The sequence below is a fragment of the Orbilia oligospora genome (genome assembly GCF_000225545.1).
Source record: "Orbilia oligospora ATCC 24927 unplaced genomic scaffold scaffold00080, whole genome shotgun sequence".
Classification (NCBI taxonomy): domain Eukaryota; kingdom Fungi; phylum Ascomycota; class Orbiliomycetes; order Orbiliales; family Orbiliaceae; genus Orbilia; species Orbilia oligospora.
Genome location: NW_011645637.1, coordinates 998,995 through 1,020,520, shown reverse-complemented (window position 1 = coordinate 1,020,520; position 21,526 = coordinate 998,995). Strand labels below are relative to the sequence as shown.

General features: G+C 45.7%; 3 protein-coding genes across 3 annotated transcripts; 1 reads left to right on the top strand and 2 right to left on the bottom strand.

Annotated features, from left to right (window-relative positions):
* Positions 1-2,780: 2,780 nt before the first annotated feature.
* Positions 2,781-4,695, top strand: AOL_s00080g286 (uncharacterized protein; the record flags this gene model as incomplete). The annotated part of the gene is made up of 2 exons (XM_011124661.1): positions 2,781-2,939; positions 3,067-4,695. 2 exons carry the CDS (start codon positions 2,781-2,783, stop codon positions 4,693-4,695), a joined length of 1,788 nt encoding a protein of 595 aa, XP_011122963.1.
* A 674-nt stretch (positions 4,696-5,369) lies between these two features.
* AOL_s00080g285 (uncharacterized protein) lies at positions 5,370-10,150 on the bottom strand (the record flags this gene model as incomplete). The annotated part of the gene is made up of 5 exons (XM_011124660.1): positions 5,370-5,514; positions 5,578-8,923; positions 8,993-9,199; positions 9,261-9,853; positions 10,017-10,150. The coding sequence occupies 5 exons, from the start codon at positions 10,148-10,150 to the stop codon at positions 5,370-5,372; spliced, it is 4,425 nt and encodes a 1,474-aa protein (XP_011122962.1).
* A 4,458-nt stretch (positions 10,151-14,608) lies between these two features.
* Positions 14,609-21,277, bottom strand: AOL_s00080g284 (uncharacterized protein; the record flags this gene model as incomplete). Its single annotated transcript, XM_011124659.1, has 6 exons — positions 14,609-14,896; positions 14,955-17,151; positions 17,207-18,996; positions 19,063-19,383; positions 19,443-20,438; positions 20,567-21,277. The coding sequence occupies 6 exons, from the start codon at positions 21,275-21,277 to the stop codon at positions 14,609-14,611; spliced, it is 6,303 nt and encodes a 2,100-aa protein (XP_011122961.1).
* Between the last annotated feature and the right edge of the window lie 249 nt (positions 21,278-21,526).

Here is a 21,526-nt window from a genome sequence, read left to right as displayed (position 1 = left end):
TTTCGATCTTTGCGACCACGGATCCAAAACCTTATATATAAGTAGGTAAGTAGTTTAAAAAACCCATTTTGCTGTGGTGTTTCCAATAAATTTATCCAGTTCTGTTTCTAACCTGAGATGCTATCAAACAGCTGGTGGTTATTTTATAGTTAAGAGGTAGTAGGTATATAGTTGGTACCTACCAAAGTAAATACTTAATTAAGTACCTACTTAAGTTTGCTAGTGGTGTTCTATAGTATACAACTAGACTACCTCATTTCTGCTACATGTATACACAGTTTGCAATTAAGGAATGCATGATGGGACATCAACACATCGACGCTTCATTGCTTCATACTAATTCGAATTCTAGTTCAATCGCAGCTCCAGAGCTTATGGATATTTTTGATCAAGGCCGGTCCGAGAAATGGGAAACCGGGATGGTTTTCTCGGAAACTGTGCACCCAAATAATGCCTGCAACATGCACACGAGTATGCGTACAATACTCTTTGGTTCGACAGTTACAGAGAGCTAAGAATGCATGATTATAACAGATATGGACACCCTTGATCTTATCAAACTGTGTGATCCCCGTGTAACGTCGCATAGATGAATATGAGCCGTTGCTCTAACTTTCCTGCCTTCGAGAACCGCGACATCGACGCTTCCTCTAACATTGCATTGCATTGCATTGCATGTGCTGTGGTCTATAGCGGGGCGGGGTGAGGTTGTTGAACATGTTTGCTTAACCGAAGATCCCCCAAAAGAAGAAAGAAGATAAAAAGTTGAACCAAAAAAATTGCAAAAAAAGAACAATCCCTCGAACCAGATTCGAACTGGTGACCTGCAGGTTACGATTAATTAGAAGTTTGAGCTTCTAAAGACTATTACAGCCTGTTGTGATACCAACTACACCATCGAGGGTTGTTTGATGTCTGCTCTCCGCTCAAAGCATATTATAGACTACCGGACTGCAGAACCATCTTTCAGAAAATCTTCGACCTTCCTTCTCTATAAATCCACATGATAACCTTATCATCTCATCGTTCAAACCCCTGGCTATCGACATGGCTCTTTCAACGTTACATCTTTCCGCGATGTTGCATGCAGACGTACAGCGGGAGCCGACCCCGGAATTGCGTTTGGCCTTCATGAGGCCCACCCTTTCAACTGGACGAACCACAAAAAATTTAAGTGTTTGAGTGTGTACACTTTAGCTTTGTTTCGATGTTGGAACAAATGAATTCGAGCTACGTAAGTTGAATTCATGAATAGATTGGATGAAACGGTTTTATCTCCCCTTCATTCTCCATTATCCATTTGTCCATAAGCAATGCCACCCTTTCAGACCCCTTCGGCCTAACCAGCTAGGAACGTCCGAGCCATGTAGATTTATGTATCTACGCACGAATGTGCCTTCGAGACGTGCGAATAGCTTGTGTACCACCACGACTCCAGAGAAGGCGGGCGGTTTAAGTCTACCGAGTCAACATGCGAATCGCATGCATTGCCTTGTATATGCAGGGGGGACATCAGAAGGCAGATCACAAGCACTGCAGGACCTTAAACTCCAAATCAGACCAATGCAAGGACACCGTCACATATCCCTCATGGCGGAGAAAATAACGGGTAGTAGTACAGGCATAATCAATTGTAATCATTCGCGCTTGTCCGACAGACATTCATCCACATACCCATTTTTCCTTATCCTCCCACCAGTATGATACCTAATTATTGAATTAATTAACTTCCGAGATACTCACGGAACCTTTCTCCTCTTGTTTTTGTGTTTCTCATAGCATTGCACCGGTAGAGAGTATCCTTGTCTTAGACAGGTTAATAATTGAGCAGGAAATGCGGGGGGATTTCTTAGGTAACCTCAAAGCACTGCACTGACCAGGGTCTTCTTGGATACCTCGAGAGAACGAAAGGAAAAAAGAGAGTAATTGTCCACTACGATATTGGCTCGACGACAATCTCTTCGCATTGGACGAAAGGAACAAAGTTAAAGCAGCACAGGAGGACCATTCACAGTTCCTGGCCGCCAAGTTCCAGTGAGATCGACAATTTAATCTGAGAAATGAAGATTCCCAGGGGAGCTGCTATATAACCCTTCACTTTCGCTCTTTCAATGTCCGGTTCCTGAAAGAACATATCCGCCACTGCCACAGCGATGACAATCGATTACTGGGCTGACCGGACTTATATATAATCCTTGATATCATCCCGAACTTAGTCTTTTTATCTTATTCTTTTTTTTTTTTTTTTCCCGGCTACAGTCGCGCAAGTCGCCAAACCCGAAAATCAATTCGGCTGGTCCAGCTGCCGATTCCTTCCTAAACCGGAACACCACGCGGTCAACTCACCTTTTCCTCGTTAACGTTGGCTGATCAAAAAGTAGTTTTCAACGTCGAATATAAACGAAACGGCAGTTTCTCTGGAATATCTTTTGATTTTACAATCTTCTTACGGCATCAACCTCTCTTTCTTTTCATAGCTGTCACATAGATACATCTGGATGATCTTTTATTTTCCAGCGACTACTAGAGGGTATAAAAGCCCCCCTCCCCTAGCTCTAACCTTCCCTTTCCCCTTCTCTCTCCACCATTTCATACGAACATATATACCGACGCTCGATATTTCGTTTCATGAACAAAACATAATTCTTAACCTACATAAAGCAAACCACCTAATCTTCTCTACTAAAATCTAGTATTTGAAGACAAGCTCTCAGCTCCCTCTCTATCATAGTTCCATTTTCGATAATTCGCCATCTTGAACCTTAAGACGAACATTCAAAATGGTTCGCTTCAATCTTTTGATCATAGCCGCTTCGGCTATTACATCCATGGTCAGCGCCAGTGTCTGGCCTCTTCCTAAAGAACAAAGTCTTGGTGATCAAGTCGCCTGGCTCGACGGTAGAGTCAAATTCAATGTCAAATATGGCCCAGCTGGCAACGTGAGTACCCGCTACCCCCCTTAGGGACTGTACAAAAAGCGATGATCGTCTTCTGCACATCAAACTGCAAATCTCCTTAGAAAGAATATTAGAAAGTTACCTAACTAACCAATGATCAACCGACCAGTCACCAACCTACAAGTATACCCGCGACGCCCTGACCTCGCGTATCACCCGTCGCAAGACCTCCAAAAAGGGACAGGCAGAGACCCGCATCGATGCCGCGATCGACCGTGCCAAGTCATTCCTCTACAACGATAACCTCGTCCCCTGGATGTTCCACAAGAAAGGCACAGATTGGCAACCCCACTACGACAGAAAGACCGCGATCACGATCAAAACCATCTCAGTCACCCAAACGGAAGTCGAACCAGATAACTCCAAGGACGAACCAATCGATGAATCTTACACCCTCACTATCAGCAAAATCAATGATCGTGAAGCCAAAGTCGAAATCGTCGGGAAAACCTCCGTCGGCGTCCTTCACGGTCTTACCTCCCTTCCCCAACTCTTCTACGCTACCGATGACAAAAAGAAGATATACACTCCATACCTCCCAGTCACAATCACAGACTCTCCTCGTTTCTCCCACCGCGGTCTAAATCTTGACGTCGCCCGTTCCTTCTACCCGGTTAAAAACATCAAATCTTTAATCGATGTCCTATCCTGGAATAAAATGAACATCCTCCACATCCACATCACAGAATCCCAATCATGGCCGTTGGAGATAAGATCAATGCCAGATCTAGCCGCTAAGGGCGCCTACACGAAGGATCAGATCTACTCCGTTCGTGATATCGATGATATTTACTCTTACGCCGCTTTACGTGGTATCAAAGTCATCATAGAAATCGACATGCCGGGCCACACTGCTTCGATCGCATACAGTCGTCCAGAACTTATCGCAAACTTCAATAAACAACCTTGGGTTGGATTTTGTGCTCAACCACCCTGTGGACAATTCAAACTCGATTCTCCGGTTGTTGATAAATTTGTCGAAGAATTGTTTGCGGATCTGTTACCCCGGTTGAAAGCCTCTGGGGCTGGTTACTTCCACGCCGGTGGTGATGAATATAACTCCAACTCCGCGCAATTCGACGAAACAGTCGGATCTAACGACTCCACCATCGTTGTTCCAAAACTCAACCGTTTTGTGAATAAAGTCCATAAGGAAATCTTTGACGCCGGCTTCACTCCAATCGCTTGGGAAGAGATGTTGTTGGAGTATCCACTCACACTTGACCCCCGCGTCATCATTCAAGCATGGATCGATAACGAATCTGTTAAGAAGATTGTGGATAAAGGTCATCGCGTTATCTTTGGAAACTACAAGAATTGGTATTTGGACTGTGGGTTTGGGTTCTGGCTCGATGTTAAACCGGAGAGTTTCAACCAATTGGCCCCCGCGTTCACGGATTACTGCTCGCCTATGAAGAACTGGAAGGCAATTTACTATTACGACGCTCTTGAAGGAATCCCCAAGGATAAATTGAATTTGGTTCTTGGTGGTGAAGTTCATATGTGGTCGGAGCAGGTCGATGGTCAAATCCTAGATGCTAGAGTTTGGCCGCGAGCCTCCGCTGCCGCTGAGGTCCTTTGGAGCTGGAATAGAGAGGAAAGTGGCGAATACAGGACACAATTGAGCGTTACCCCAAGGCTGGCCTTGATCAGAGAGAGAATGGTTGCCAGAGGTGTTCAGGCCAGTCTTGTCACTCAGGGATGGTGTCTCCAAAATCCCGGTGACTGTCAGTATTAGAAGAAGAAAAAAGCTATCGAAGTACAAACGTGATTTGATTGCTTTTTACCTCTTTTTTTTATATGTTTTTCATGTTTCCTTCTTCTTTTTTGAAGCATCTTGTCAATTCTCTTCACTTCTAGACTACCCTTTCTATATCTTGATAGACTACGATAGGGCGAGTGTACATATATACCCTTTTGCGACCTATATTTGTTTCTCTGCTTTTTTTTTTTCAACCATGTTCTGCATTGTTTTTTAACTACCACTGTTTCTAGCTATTAACAAGAAGTGGGGATACTTTAGACCCCATAAATACGACAAATGCAATCAAAAGAATTAAAAAACTTAAAATGAAGAAGCGTGAACTCATCGAGTAAGAAGCGTAAGAAAGAAAACTCTGAAAAGGATCCAAAAACATAAAACATTACAAGGTGCAATGGTAGTCAGAAAAATAACATGGTACGATTAAAAAAAAAAAAGGTCTTCAAAGCAAAACCATCTATTAAACTTTAGCCAATAAGCCGCTCAAAAACCATAAGCAATATCATCAAAAGATCAACAGGGGAATATGAAAAATCAAAGATTGCCTTGTCTAAAGATAACGCCACCCGATGATATACGACATTATAAAGTCGATTAGTGAATGTAGTTTGCTTTCGTTATATAATTTAAGAAGGGAGTATTCTTGATGATTACTCCTGCTTCTTGCCGAAGTACTTAGCCCAAACTTTACCCCAGCGGATGTCACGAACGACAGCGTAGGAGATAAAGATCAAGGCGATGTTGGTGAAAATAAAGATGACGAAATAACCGAAGTAATCCCATCGATCCTCGAATCTATGGACAAGCAATTAGTAAATATCTTCTAGAAGGGTTGAGAAAGGTTCTGAAAAAACTTACTTGATGTTGATTGAGGTAAGATACTCGTCTCCATTCTTGAACTGACAGTATTGGCAATCCGATGTAGCATTGTTGTCAACAAAGTATCCCACAGTGCTAGACAACCAATCACCAGCATATTGAGCACAAGTCTGCCCGCTAGGTGGCTGGAAAGTAACAAGCTCCTGAGGCGAACACATAACATCAACGCCGTGCACAACGTTTCCAATTAAGCCGCGAGCGGCATATGCAATTGGGTTGGCGTAGTACAAGAAGTATCGGAAGACGCTGGCGAGTTGGCCCCATGGGACAAGGATACCAGTGAAACTGAAAGTGAGACCAAAGAACAATGGGTTGACAATCAGGGTCATGTCGAAACTTGGACAGATGGCGGCAATGACAATACCAATATGTGCACTGAAGATTTCGTACATGACCAACAAGAAATATTGGTATCCGGCAACGTTGGAGTCGGATGGGAAACCAACCATGTAGTAGTATGGTAGGAAGAAGAAGACCGTGGTGAAAAAGGCATACGGAATTTCGGCAACTGTCATTGCAGTAAGCCAGGCAGGGCTAGAGTAGATCTTGCTGTTCCGCTCTCGTGCTTCGTAGTATGCTCTGAGTTCCATGAACTTCGGTTGCACAGATGTAACGAGAGTAGCGCCAGTGACAATGGCAATGAAAGTAGAGAAACCTCTGGCTTGCATTTCGATAATGCTGTTACCAGCCTGGAAGAATAGAATACCAGCCATCAAACCGAGAGAGAGATTGGTGAACACCTTCGAGTAGATGTACGAAGAATCACGCCAGTAGTTACGCCATGTTCTCTTCATAAGTTCGACAGTCTGGCTCGAGAGAGGCATGGCGTAGGTTGGTGGAACACCGTCACGGTCCGGGGCAGGAAGAGCAACCAATTCAGCATTCGTTCTGTCGATATCTTTGACAAGGGCAGTTCGCTCTGGTGAGGCTTTCCAGACTTCGGACCAGTTGGTAGAACCACCTGGGCGAACGGTTTCAAGGATGTATTCGGCTGGGTTGGCATCTTGGGCGGCAGGTTTGGCACCGTTGCGTGCATAGTAGTCGAGAACCTTAGTGCCATCTTCTCCGATCTCACCGAAGTAAACAGTACGGCCACCCGCAGCAAGCAACAAAACCTCATCGAAGTTTGAGAAAAGAACAGAGGACGGTTGATGGATAGTACAGACAATGCAGAGACCAGACTCGCGGGCGAGTTTTCGTAGGAACCGAACGATCGAAAGAGCACCGTTTGAATCAAGACCGCTGGTTGGCTCATCAAGGAACAAGAGAGTATCGGGACGAGCAGCTAATTCAACAGCGATAGTAACACGTTTCTTTTCTTCAATGTTCAAACCAGAGATGAGGGCGTCGCCAATTGGATCCAACTCTAGTAGAGTAATGACCTTGTCGACGAAATCGAGCTTTTCCTGTAATGGAACGGACTTTGGCTGACGAAGAGTACCAGAGAAAGTAATAGCTTCACGGACAGTAGCGGTGCCGTCATGGACATCCATCTGCTCAACATATCCAGTATTACGACCGAAATCGGGTTGGAGAGGGCGTCCATCGATTCTCAAATCACCTTGAACAATACCAACACGCTTCCTTTGAGACAAGTTGTCAAGAAGGGTCGTCTTGCCGGCGCCTGATGCACCCATGAGAGCAAGTAGGACACCTGGTTTGACAAGACCTTCAACGTCGTGGAGCAATTGCTTATCGGAGACGTGATAGTTGACATTCTTAAAAGTGAAGACGGATGGGTTGGACTTGGTTGACACTTTGGTCAATGGGCCGGATTCGATATTAGATGTCTTGGTGGTTGGCAAAGACTCTCCCTTGTTGCTCTTCCAGAACATCCACTTAGATTTGCGAACGTACTGCTTCGTAAGGCCACCACCGCTCTCGGCTTTAGCCAGAACTTCGACACCAGCAATTGCAACAAACAAGAAGAAGGCAAAAAATCCGATCAAGATACCGAAGTTTCTCCAAATATGGGAACTAGTGAAGCCGAATTGAACTTGAGCGTAGGTAGATGGATCGAATGTCAAATCACCAGGAGTAGACCCAGGAATGGCACAGACTTGATTGGCAGAAGAAGCTCCGGGGACCTGGGGTACGATCTGCCCTGGAGCGCAAACCAAAGTACCACCTGAGTATTGATTCGTGAGGACGGCTTCTTGGGCGTAGGCAACAGGAGAGAGATATGAAATCCATCGATACCACCCTCTCATCTTGAATCGACTCTGCATGTATCCACCAAAGAAGGCGAACACATTGAGGCCGGCCATACCATATTGAACGTAAGTATTGATATCTCCACTCCAAGCCGCGACTGCGCGATAAAATGTCGTGATAACAAAAGATGTCGTCCATGAGAACAACAAGTGGATGAAGAAGGCTCCAGCGGTGGATTTAAAGCTGACCATGAAGTAGACAATGATGTTATAGATAACAGTAGCAGCCGTCATAGCCGGAATATCTGCCAACATCTGAGCAATGAGAAGAGCGGCGGGGCGGTAGAAGGCGAAGTTGACTTGTTTCGAAGCAACGCTTCTCATAGCAAGGACCTGGAATCCTTCACCGAACTGTAACCAAGCAACAAGAACCACAGAAAAGAAAGAGGCGCCACCAGTAAGAAAAGCTCCTGCGGAGTCTTTAGGGATATCATAGAACAAAGCACCGAGAATGAGGGCCAAAAAGATCGCATTAATCATATAGTTGCGGAGAGTGGTAAGATCCTGAAACTTGAGCTGGAACTCTCTTTGGGTAAGGCTGACGACTTGAGTAAAGAAAGAGACAACGAATGGGCTTTTCCTGCCGGAGCCCCTATTTTTCTCATTTTTGACGGCTTGCTCGAAGACCTTTGCCGGTTCAGCCTCCTGGAGCTCGCGGTCATATCCGTCCAATTCGGCCTGTACCTGTTTGAAGTACTTGGATTCCCGGAAAGCAAGTTCGAGCTCTTCTGGAGTAATAGGAACCTTACCCTCCGCATCCTTTCTAATCCTTCTCTCAGTAGCATTTGTGATTGAGGTAAGGAAGTCAGCGGTAGTGCTACGGGGCTGGGATTCGTATCCGAGGGACTCGAAGTATGCGCGGGCTTCCTGTGCGGGACCAAAGTAAATCTGCCTACCAGAATCGATGAGGCAGACCTTGTCGAACTCCTGGTAGATAGATTCACCAGCCTGGTACAAAGTAACGATAGTAGTGGATTCGGAAAGAGTTGTCATGATTCGGAGGGATTTAATGTAGTCAATAGCGGTGGAGGAGTCAAGACCTCTTGTCGAGTTATCGTGGGCGTTAATAGTAGCTCTGCTAGCCAAAGCTTCCATGATACTGACTCTCTTGCCTATATTTCGGTCGGAAGGTCAGGATGTTTTTATTCAAGGGGAGTCTAGGTCTAGGTAAGTCCACTTACGTTCACCACCAGAAACACCTCTGACCCATGGGCCTCCAACAATTGTCTTGAGTGTGTGCTTCATTCCGAAGATAGATGCGTACAGGTTCAACATTGACTCGACAAAAGCTGCCTTAGATGTCCCTGGGATCCGAGTTTTTGGCGTCTTCATTTTGAGGGCAAAACGAAGAGTCTGTTCGACCGTTAAAGTCGGCAAATGGATATCATCTAGTAAAAATCAAGTTAGCTACCATTATATCGAAAACCAATGGTTAGAGCTGCAGCATACCCTCATCATTGAACAAGATCTCTCCACGATATCTGCCCTTCGCTAACTCGAACGGAAGGCCCGAGTAGTGAATATCACCTCCAATGGAAGTGAACGGCCGTCGCTGATTGGTCAAAGCGCGGAGGAAAGTCGAACTTCCTGAGCCTGGCTTTCCAAGAACGAGAAGCATTTCCTTCGGCTTAACGACACCATTGAAGCCCTGGATAATGGCTTTGGAGGCTGGTTTCTTAAGAGGCAAGGCCCCCATAACCATATTGACAAAAGTCCCTCCAAACAGTTCAACAATCTCATCCTTTAGGGTCTTCGCATACATTTTCTCCCCGGCAGTACCAGAAACAGAAAGGTCCCGGAATGAGACGCCAACCTTCTTTCTGAGGATGCCTGATTCATCTTTCTGTTCATTACTACGCCTGATGTAGTCCTCGAGATCAATGGTCTCATGATCGTGTTCCTGTTCGCCTTCTGTCTCGGAGGGGTCGACCTCCTTCTGGGCCTTCTCTTCATCGGCAACACGCCTCCTGGAGCGAGTCAAGCTCAGACCAAGATGTGGTGACGAGGGGCGGGCTGAGATATTACTTAGTTCTCGTCGGATGCTATATTTCGGCCCGAGTTAGCCCTAATTCGAACTCCGCTATGCATCGGAAACACGTTGACAAAAAAAAAAAAAAGCGAACATGGAAAGGTCTGGAGAGCGCATGGCCAAAATATGGATGCTATCAACTAGAGAAAAGGAATTTATTATATTATAGGACATACTCTTGAAACTCGGCTTCAGCACGTTGGATGTTAACTGAGGATTGGTCTGATTCCTCGCCCCAACGACCTTCCCGATAGTTCTCGAGGTCCTTCGCCTCCATCTTGCCCAGCTTTTCAGGGTCTTGGTGGTCCATCAAATGGTTGACTTTTTGTGTTGAATGTTGCAGTAGATCGGATCGAAGATGAAATACGTCTATTTATTGTATTATTATTATATTATTGAGTAATTGGGAAACAACTGCGTCCAATTGACAACAGGGAGAAGAGGGAAGCCGTCCGTGCTTATATACAGGTTGGCAAGACAGCACAGTGATAGTGATGAAAGGGTGGTAGAAATAGAAAAGAGACCCAGTTACGGCGTGGGTTCTTCGCATTTATAAATTTTGTAGTGGTTTCGGGGAGCCCCCAAAACACCACACTGCTTAACACACTGCGCCGTGTATGTATGCCCAGGGATCCCGCGAACTCCACATTTGCCTCGACCCAATCCACAATAAGGCCCAGGAACAAGAAACCCTGTTAGCCCCTTCGCTTTCTTCCTGCTGTTCCGTACGAGCTTAACTTAGTCATTGGGCACAACCTCACATGTGTCTCCTTTGGGGCGGCATCGATTAATCAGCTACTACGGAATACGGAGCACACTACGGAGCAGCTATCGCAATATTGAAACTGCCAGATAACACTATTTCCCGATTCTTAACTTCAACAGCCGTCGGCAGGATTTCGTCATTGCGCGGTTATGATGTGCCAGATTTCGGGGAGGGGGGGGGGTCATGATCTCACCAATCGACTCCGGAAAACGTTAGTTACTTGTTGGTTTACCTACCAAAGGTAACTCTTTTTTCATACGTATACCTTCATATGATCGATCAACGATAATATTCATTATGATCCCATCACGATGCATCGGTACTTATTGGATTTCATGAAAATCAAGCGAGATTCTAATATCTTTTTTCTCCCCAGAACCAACATTTCCATGTAACTTTCCCCCAAGAGTCTACTCCAAATCGGGGATAGCAAACAATCGAAATCAATATGATTCATCGAATTTTTTTCCCTCCCTTGACGAAATTTAAGGTTGTCTCGTCAACAAGAAAAAAAAAGTTCGGGCAAGAGCCCGGGATGGTTCCCGATATCGACCAATCAGACGCATGCCAGCCATGTGGGCCGCTAACCATGCAGTTTTCACATTTCCAACGGACGGATTTGTCAGCCGGGCATTACAAAACTTATGTCCTGACTCGAGTATTGGTTCAAAAAAGGGATTTCAAAACGTGGGTTACATGCATATAGACGTGCTGGGGTGGGGAGATGCTCGGCTTTTCTTCATTTCTTCATACGGAAGCATTCTTACACCCGAATCTCCGTGTGCTTACTCTGATACGTAGGGTACTGTATAGAGCTCTTAGCTGGGCATACACGTATATACTTGCAGACGAGTCTATAATTGATACTTGACTCACATTTAATATTTCCACTTTCAAGAATGTTCCGAAGTTTTCTCAAGACGTCATTTTCAGTGAACTTCGCACTTCGGATTCATATTCTTACAAATTCCCAGCTTTGAAAGCAGAAAAAAGGGTTCAAAAATTTGGTAATGCTTCCGCTGATTTCCATATAAGCCAAAGTTCTTATGCTTAAAACTATCAGGCCTTCTGGCAATTATACCTCCAGAGGGCCTAGGTTCAGCCCTATTATGTAACATTACTCCCACGAAAGGCTTTTTTTTTTTTTTTCGAACTACGATTCATGTCATATCGCTAAAAAAAAAAACATTTCTGGTACGTACCTACCTCGATCGAAGTCGATCAAAATACCACACCTCGCGGTATCGAGCTCTCGCAAATTCGTCTGCATCAGATTCTAATTAATTCCGACAGCTCCGCCGCTATCATACACCATACTTTATCAATACTCTACTTATCTATGGCTTTAAGCTAACTAACGTCCGTAGCCAAAAGGGACTAAGACTTTTAGAGAGAGAAAAAAAAATATTCATTCTACGCTTGCTATATATCCCTCCGTAATTGTTCCGTTTACTGTGTTGATTACATAAAGTTCGAATTTGACATTCATGCAATATATACCTACACAGTACAGCTAACTTGAGATGTCTCAAATGCATCTTGTAACCCGATTGTTGAGATCCTGTTATCCTTGGCTCATACAGTGAAGTAACTATTTCCTCTGCCCAACCCTTTCCCCAAAACGGCTAGCTGGCCTTATATCTTAAAAGCCTCTACCGCCCCGGGTCATGCACCTCGGGGAAACGAAATCCCGCTTGCTACGTATCTACAGACCGTGGTGGAGTCATTCACATCCCTGGGCGCGGGACCCTTTCCACAACCCCCTAAGGCTTCCAGAATTTGAACTGTGAATTAAAGATGTCACATTAATATGCTTTTTATGCATGTGCAAGTACAAGATTAATCTTCATAAATTAACAATTCACCGGAATCCCCTAGCCGCTTAGCTCCTGTACTTATTAAAACAAGGTTCAAGCGGATGGATTGGGCACAGCTTAAACGAACCACATAATATTTATGCACACGTACACAATGGGCTGTAAACACATAATAACAGCCTCTCCAGAGCACACCATTTTGATTTAATATTTTTCCCTGGGTGGAGATGATATTTGGTATTTAGTATTTTCTAGGCTCCTGGCGGGGAGTAGAAGCTTTTTAGGAAAACCGGTGTAAAGCTTACGTAGCTTACCATATCCAAGTAAATCCTTCTGGGAGGAGCAGCCATTATTAATTCGAACCAGTATCTTCTCCCTCCAGAACCAGAACCAGAGGCTATAGAATGAAACAGACAGTAAGATGCAATGGAAACCAATAGATCACATTCGGCTACACGCAATACATGCAACTAACCGCATAAACCCACTTAGCTACCTAGCTATCCGGAATAACCGCAAGCCCTAGTTTCTCGTAACATTCACATGAAACCCTTCCCACCCAGTACGAAGATAATCCGGGCCGTTAACTAACTTAATTCCTTCCCCGAGCCTCGCCATCCCAACAGTACTGCGTTGAGTTTGTTGTAATTAATTGGCAACCAATCTTAGCTTCCGGGCCGGTGAATCATTGCATTGGGCACAAGAGACTTATCACGCAAGGAAAACCACTCATGTAGACGTATGCAAATATTTATAATCTCGGACTTCGGAGGTCAAATTCAAACCCGGCCTGGTTTCTCCGAGCCTAACTATTAGTAGATTAAACTTTCGAAACGTACGTATACACATTTATAATATTAATTATCTCGGTATCTTGTTGTGGAGATATATCTCGGAGACTTTCCCTATAATTTTTATAGATCAGTTCTTTTAGATTTAAATCTAGACTTACACATAACTACAACCTAATAAAAATCCTGAATCCAGAACATTGATTTTTAAGTCTTCAATTAATAAGTTATATCGCTTACTGTCAATAGGCTAGAAACCAGCTCCATTTAACGAGACTGTGGAGTAACCGCTACAAGTCGATAACTGATTGCGCCCGGTACAGGCCCCGAGAAACTACTACTACACCCCGTACGCTATACGCAAAACGAACCTAAATCTCATGGAATCCCAACAAATTCGCCCACGACCGTCTAATTGCAGTCCTAAAGTCTGATTTCAATGTCAATTCCCAATCACTATATCATCATCAAGTTAACGTTAATCCTACCCGGCGTCCCGGGGGGGGCACATTCCCAGGAACTCTACAGCATCAAACGGTACTACACTGCACTCATTATGCCAAGTAATCCATCTTATATCAGCACTAAAATGCCTAATTCATGTTACTCAACCAACTTCAATACTATTCCCCAGATTCTTCAATCCGAACATCCGCGAAATCCTACGCGGAAGCCGTCGGGAACTGACCTATGGGATGCCTTAAATTGTGTAACGTTCCTGAATGACGAAAAATGAAATAACATCGGAAAGGAAACAAATCAGAATTAAACACGGAATTGATAACGTTAAAACATCCACATGCACCGCGCATCAACGCCAATTTTCAAAGCCACGAAATCAGATGACACAAAGGGCCTGGAATGCCGTTCTACCGGACTGAAATTAATAAAAGTTGGAAAAAAAGGTAAAAGTAAGAAAATAAATTAGATAATCGGATCAATTCAAAAGTCCGGAGGTGGATATAGAACTCCAAAATATATAACGTTATACAGAAGGAAAAGAAAAACACTCGTACACTGAACAAATCGCATATCGGTATACCACTTTTTTCAAAATACTTCTGTACAAACATATTAGAATCAAAAAGGGTAAAGGGGAAATCAAAGGTTAGGTAAAAGTCAGAAACGAAAGTCGCCTGCTAATTTCACATTGTCCAGAACCCCCAAGTACAAAAGAGTGAAGGAAGAAAAAGAAAGAAGGGACAGCAAGATACACAGAGTAGGTACGCCAGGCCAAAGCGGTACACCCCAGACAGCAAAAGGGGAACAAAAAAAGACTATTAAAACAATAACAGCAGCAAAAAGACTTTGAAAGCCCGGGAAACCCCTTGTAAACAGAGACTCTTCGTCAACTTGACTTTATCAAGAATTTCAGAAGGAACAGAATTTTGAAATCAAACATTTGCGAAAGGCGCCTCATTAATCTCACAATCGTCGTAGTCCTCGCTTGGGAAATCGTCCGTGACCGTGCTATCGACCGCGGATGCATTACTGTTACTTCTTGATGAAGTTGCCGACTTCGCAATCTGCAATCGCGGGTCGGACTCGAGCAAAACTCTGAGGGAAGACAAAATGGAAGTGATAGATGAACCGAACCCAAGGCCAGACTCCTCTGGGCCATTGTCGTCGACGTTGGGAACGTTCTTCATGATCGATCGAAGATAAAGGGTCGTAATCGAGGACTAGTCCTGAATGTTAGTATTGCTATACACGAAAAGTAGAATATCAATAAACGCTTACCTCAATCCGAGTAACCACATATTCCACAAATTCCAAAATTCTCGGATCTGTACCTCCTTCCTGAATCTTCTTTTGGAGCATGTCTTTACTATATTGTCCATCAAGGATGAACTGTGACATGAGACCCTTCGAATTCAGCTGCGAACAAAGCTTCTCCAATCTCAAAGTACAATCGTAAAGCGGGAGAACCATTTCCGGTGTCAATCCAGTTTCCGAGGGTGGGCTCTTCTCGATCAATTTATCGGATTCTCTACCAGCCAACGAAGGCGGGATCATTAAAGAGATGATTTCTGGATTTTCCAAACCCTTCAATTTCTTCTCACCGAGTGGCTTGATAATCCAACCGTTCGCGTTTCTCAAGTTTCTCAAATCATTGCGGATAGAGTCCTCGTACGTGACATCGCCGAACGAATCATTGGGCTTGCTCGCTGTGGCCGTTTCCTCGTGTGGGTACAGCGCGTCTACCTTCTTTAACTCTGTAAGGTAGTCCATACTGACCGCGATCTGCCCACCATCTGCAACACCTTCAATACGAGCGGCACGATTCACCATGGGTCCGAAATAGTCCATACGTTTGGTAATAGGATCTCTCTCGCACACGGGTTGTCCAAAGTGAATACCCATACGAACGGAGAGACCCCTGTAAACCAAACTCTTAACTCCATCCGAATCGCTCGCCCAAACCTCAGCGCACTGCTGCGAGCGCAAGATCTCGGGTGGCCAAGCTTCATACGACAGAAGCGTTAGCTGAACGTTGAAGGTCCACAATAGTGCTGATGTTACTGTTGGGAAAGCAACCATGAAGGCGTCACCTTCAGTCTTGACCTCGTATCCTCCGACCAACCGTAGCTGTTCTCTCATGATATCGTTATGCGATTTTATAGCTGACCTCATGGCAATAGGAAATGTTTCCCAAAGAAGAGTAGAACCCTTGATATCAGTGAATACCAAGCATACATCGACTTCAGGGGGTGGGATTTCTCGGCCGAATTTGCGCCATCTTGAATCGTCTTCGAGATCACCCTTGCGAGGACGCGCACCACGTTGTCGCGGGTCGTCATCCATACCGGGAACAATGGATGTACTTCTTCCAACACGCCTGCGCTGTTTAACGAGACCACCGACCTCGACAATCATGACCATGATTTTGTTGGTAGCGCCGTATCCGATTGCGAAATCTCTTAGCTTCTGAGCCGCAAGCATCAAGTCACCCTTCTCCTGGTTGGCAATATACACAGCCGTCTGATAACTCATATGGTCCCAGAGCTCCTTGCTTGCCAGGATCAAAAACTCATCAGCTTCTGTGATCTTCCACTGCTCAACGGATGGGCAGGCTTGAACGCTTGGAATAAGCTGTAAATATCCGAAGGCACGTGATATTTCAAGATGGTCGTTGACCCTGCCGCTTCGTGAAACGTATCCACCAGCATCACGAATGCGTTCCAATTCGGAGGGCGACAATGGATCATGCTTCTTCGTCAAAAGCTTATACTCGCCGCTAGTCTGAACCAGTAAACCCATGGCATCACCAACGTTGGCGATGAACATGTCGTGTTCTTTGATATAAACGAGCGCGGCGGTGGCGCCGAGCTGAATGTCGTCCCTCGTTAAGTTCGTCTGGACTCCAGCGTTTGTTCCGCGGTGCCTATCACGTGGAGAATGAGTCTTTTCTTCGTGAGTCGCAAGTCCGGTAAGCATTAACTCGCGGTTCATAGCAAGGAAAGCTCTACGAAGCGCGGCAGCCGGTGTTTCTTCAGCACGCAGCTTTCGCATTTCTTCAGTTAGGTAGAAGATTGTCTGTTCTTGTAAGAACTTGGCAACTTTACTACCGCTGTGAGGAAGCGTTTGTCCATCGTAGAAGCCGAAAAGAACCTCATCTTCATTTCCTCTGAACCGTGGTACAACCATGTCGACCATCGACAAATGCTCGCTTCGACCAAGAGAGTCTGCCATGCCGTACATCATGTTCTTAATCTGCGTTCCCGATGTTCGCACACGGCAATCCTCAGATTGATCGGGGAAAGAAGGATTCGTTGTCGTGACATCCATAAGGCCCAGCACTCTCAAAGACTTGAGAGCGTTGAAGTCGGTGAAGCTCTGCTGTTGCTCTCGAAGACCATTGGTGGCAAAGTTTGCTTTGATTTCGAGCCGTCTGTTTCCTGAAAGGTTGAGATATCGTAGCTCTAAATTCCAATTCCTAGAAGCTTGTTAACGAGATTGAGCAACTTCATACTAGCTGGCACAATACTCACCAGTTCCAGTCGTAAGGCCAGTTAGAGATATTGTATTTGAGTGCATTTGACCCGACATCCAGAACATGAAGCCGTCTTATCTTGCCTAGCTCCGCAGGTAGGGTCTGGAACTTGTTAGAATTGAGATGTAGAACCTTCAAGCTTGCAATATGCTCCAGGTCGTCAGTTGGCAAGCTGGTCAATTCGTTCCCGGACAGGTACAGCTCGTTGAGCCATACTAGTTTTGTCAGTGCTCGCGAAGGAATGTCGTAAATCCGGTTGTAAGACAAATTCAGGACCCTTAACTCGCTCAACAGCGAAACTTCATCAAAAACTTCGTCGCCAAGTCGGTTGTCGGCCAGATACAAGAATCGAAGGCTCGAAGCGAAGGTGTTAGCTATCCTACTAGAAGCAGTCGAATCCTTGCGAGATTGGGGCGTAAAAGTTCCGGTTCCGACCACAGTACTGACATCAGACCCTTTCGATGCTATCGATGCCTTTCTAAGAGCGTTGTTGACCGAAGCGAATGAACCTTTTCGACTTGTCGTATTTGGACTCCCAGCGCTAAGAAGCCCATTAGATGTGAACTCCGACGTTTCGTGTATGACTTGAAGTGGGTTATACTCATTGTTTTCAGTGCTCTGCACGGGATCGTTTACAGGTTGGGGTTGAACCGCGGGCACTTGCGTCGTCTGGAGTTTGGGGAAGGCAGTAAGGACGTTAGAAGATAGATTTAGACTTGTAAGACTAATCATAGACCAGATTTCGGATGGTAGCTTGGCAATGTCGTTATCGTGAAGGTCGAGCACTCGCAAATCGATGAGCTGGCCGATTTCGGTTGGAAGGGTGGTAAGGTGGTTGCTAGCACAGCTCAGTTGAATAAGTTTCTTCAATTTACCGATTTGGGGAGGAAGGGAGTTAATTTTATTTTTATCCAGCACTAATTTCTCGAGGTTCGGCAACATATCACAGAAGTTATCTGCTAAAGCAGTCATCTTGTTGTCCGAAAGATTGAGATAAGTTAGAGTTGGAGTGATGGATTTGATGGTGAAGGCTGTGACTTTGCTGCTATTGAGGTGTAAGGTTCGGATTCTTTCAAATCCGCAAGTGAAAGCTGAAATCTCATTGTGACCCGAGTAAAGAGTTTCGAGTCGGTCTAACTCTCCAAGCACGTCCACAGAGATGAGGTTGTTGTGTCTAATGTCAAGCTCCTTCAAAACTCGAAGCCCTGCTAAACCAGCAGGGAGGTCCCCTGCAATCTGATTGTGGGAAAGAATTAACCTTTCCAAGGCCTTAAGCGAGCTAATTTCCTCTGGTATTTCTTTGATCTTATTGAATGAGAGATCCAATTCAACAAGCGTGACTAGCTTCGAAACTAATGGTGGGATTGCATTAAGGTAATTTGACGCAACGTTCAACCCTCTGAGATTGTGGAACTTTGAGAACTCCTCGGGTAGCTCCTGAATACGATTGTTAGCCATCTTCAGGGCCACAAGGCTCTCGTGCCTGTGGAGTCTAGCATTTCCGAGATTCTTGAGCCGATTATTAGATATATCCATATATGTAAGGCGAGATATATGAGCAAAACTTGATGGCAGGTCCCAGGCTTCATTATTGCGAAACTTGACTTCCTTTAAGTTTGTACAGGCCTGAATGAAATCCTGGGGTACCTGAAGGGAGAGATTGCGTGACAAGTTCAACGAGGAGATCTCGTTGGCCTTGTGGTAGAAAGCAATAGGTATGGTGAGTAGATTTCTACCGCTAAGGTCGACGTGGTTATATTTATAATTGTTGAACCCGGTATCAGGATCCTGAGGGAAAAAAGTTAGGGAATCATTAGTTTTGAATGTATTCGCCGTGGGATGGGATCGCCATACCAAAGAGTGGCCGCTGACACGCGAGGGAAGGAATGTAAAACGGCAGAGATAGCTATTATCCTCACGACCGATCTCATCGACCCTATCTTCATCATTGTATCCAACCTGCTCCAAGAGCTTTTTCTGCATTATCAAAGGTCGCTCGTTGGAGCCCAAGATTCTGGCAAGCTCTCCCTTACGTAGTATTATAACGTAGTTTGAGAGATCATCTTGCAGGAATGACTTCTTCCCGAGCTGATGTAGCAAGTCGGTAACTGTTGAGTTGATGTTGGATGAAAGGGTCGTAAAGGAGCCATCGACACGGAAGACTCGAATGCAGAACTATAGCAAAAAAAATTAGCTTTTTATAGAACTGATAGCTTGATTTTTGAAGAATATACCTGTGATAGCGATTGTTTTCGGAGTATTTCCTCTGGAATCTCTTCCACCTCTTGGGGATGAGCTTCAGCAACCTTCTGCTGTCGACCGCCAACAGCCCAACTGTCGGGAGCATTCCAAGAACCATGTGTTTCCTGCTTTTGCTTCGATTTCGAGGCCTCGGTGGTGGAAGGATGCGCCGGCGCCGGCGATTGGGCGACAATACCTTCCATATTCGTCAAATCAAATATGTCCAGCAGATTTCCTGTCGCCTCCGGTAGTACGACATTGTTATATTTGCCAGCATCTTTGCCGAGGGGCTTTTCGAAGGAGTCGCCGCGTTTCTTCGTCTTACTACCCGATGGGGTGGTATTCCCAAGGGCTTTTCTATTGTTACCATTTCCAGGTCCATGATAATAATCCGGGAGGGCGAAGATTGCTGGGTTGATATTAAACTCACTGGTAAGTGGCGCTGTTGTACCACGTTTTGGACCTTCTTGGCGTACACCACGGGCGGAACTCGGTACTGGTTCCCCGACTTTGATGCTGGGATGTCGGTCTTTGCGCGGTGCTACAGGTGACATAGTATTCGCATCGGGTTCCTCATCCTTTGCTTTCTTGCCCCCACCCCTGAGCATCCCTTTCAAAAAAGAGCGTTTCGTCGCCTTTTCACCACCTGATGTAGAGGCCGCAGTGTGACCTGCTGCGTTCGAGATCGACCCCATACCCGAATTCAAGCTACGAAGGGAGGGTGAGGGAGAGCTCGCCCTTGGCAGGTTTGTTGTTGAATTACCATATGATGATGAAAACAAGTCCCTGCGATGCTGGGGAAGCTCTCTATCACTGGCTCCACCGTCATAATCCCTACCGGATGAGGGTTTGCCGGGTGTCTTTCCTTTCTTGTTGAAGAAGTTATGTGCGGAGGATTTGGGGTCGACATTTTGTTCGTCTCGATGGTATCGATGTCTGTCATGGACCAATTCGGGTTGAATCCGAGCCTCGCCGAAAGTTTGGATATCCTAACCATGCCGTATTTAAATTAGCACAAAACCGCCCTGAGAATGAGCGCACACGCAAAATTTAAATGCCACGAGTTCAAGAATTGACGTATAAAGGAACGCTCAACAATACGCGAGGTCCTACTCACGTTGGCGTCCTGAAATAGGAACGGTACAACGTCTGAAGATGGGGGCTGGGGGGTTCTGGGTCTAGAAGGATTATTCACCGGCGCAGTAGGAGCATAATGTAGCTTATTTCCAGGAAGATTCGTGTCAGACTGGCTAACAGGGGGAGGGGTTATGGGGATTGTGCTAGAATGCTGCGGATGAGGGTGATGTACAATGTTGTGATGACCACCCTCAGCATCACCAAAAATGCCATGCAGCTTCCCGTTGAGCCTCTTGCCTAACGAGGTCTTCGAACCGGTTGAAGATGCCGTGGTGTTTACCGAAGCCACCGACGGTCGCCGGTCGTCCCCAGGGGTATAGTAGCCGTCTATCGAGTTTCCTGAATAGCTAAAGTCCATACTGCCGGGATGTCCACTCCCATTGCGGCCCGCCTGCGGAGAGTCGTCCATGTTCAGAGGGCTGAATATATCGCTTTGTTTGAATTCCGGGGAGCCGGAGAGTTTCGCCATATCGTCCAGAACCGAGGAGACACCACCAAAAGACGAGTCGTGGGGGTTGCTGCCGAAACTAGAAGAGTGGTGGACGGCCTTCCATGCCTGGCCAGTAGGAGAAGCTGACGGAGGGGTTTGGGTCAGGGTTGGATTGCTGCTGCTGTAGCCATTGGCGCCGCCGCCCGGACCCTGCAGGACCTTGAGGTCCCTTCGATGATCTCCGAGAGGCGCCATATTCATGCCATAAGGAAAGGTGGAGGAATCCTGACTATCTTCCCTACTGTGAAAGATCGGTTGGTAAGGGAAATAGTTGGAGGCATCCGATGAGGAAGAACCAGGTTTTTCAGAGATGGAATTGGTTCTGTGGATGGCGGTGGAAGAACTGGCGGCGGTGTTGGGATTGGTTGATTGTTGCTGAGCTTGGCTCGCTGCGGGCGGATACGCAGACCCGGGCGAGATATTGTGCGATTCCTGACGTTCGACTCTGCC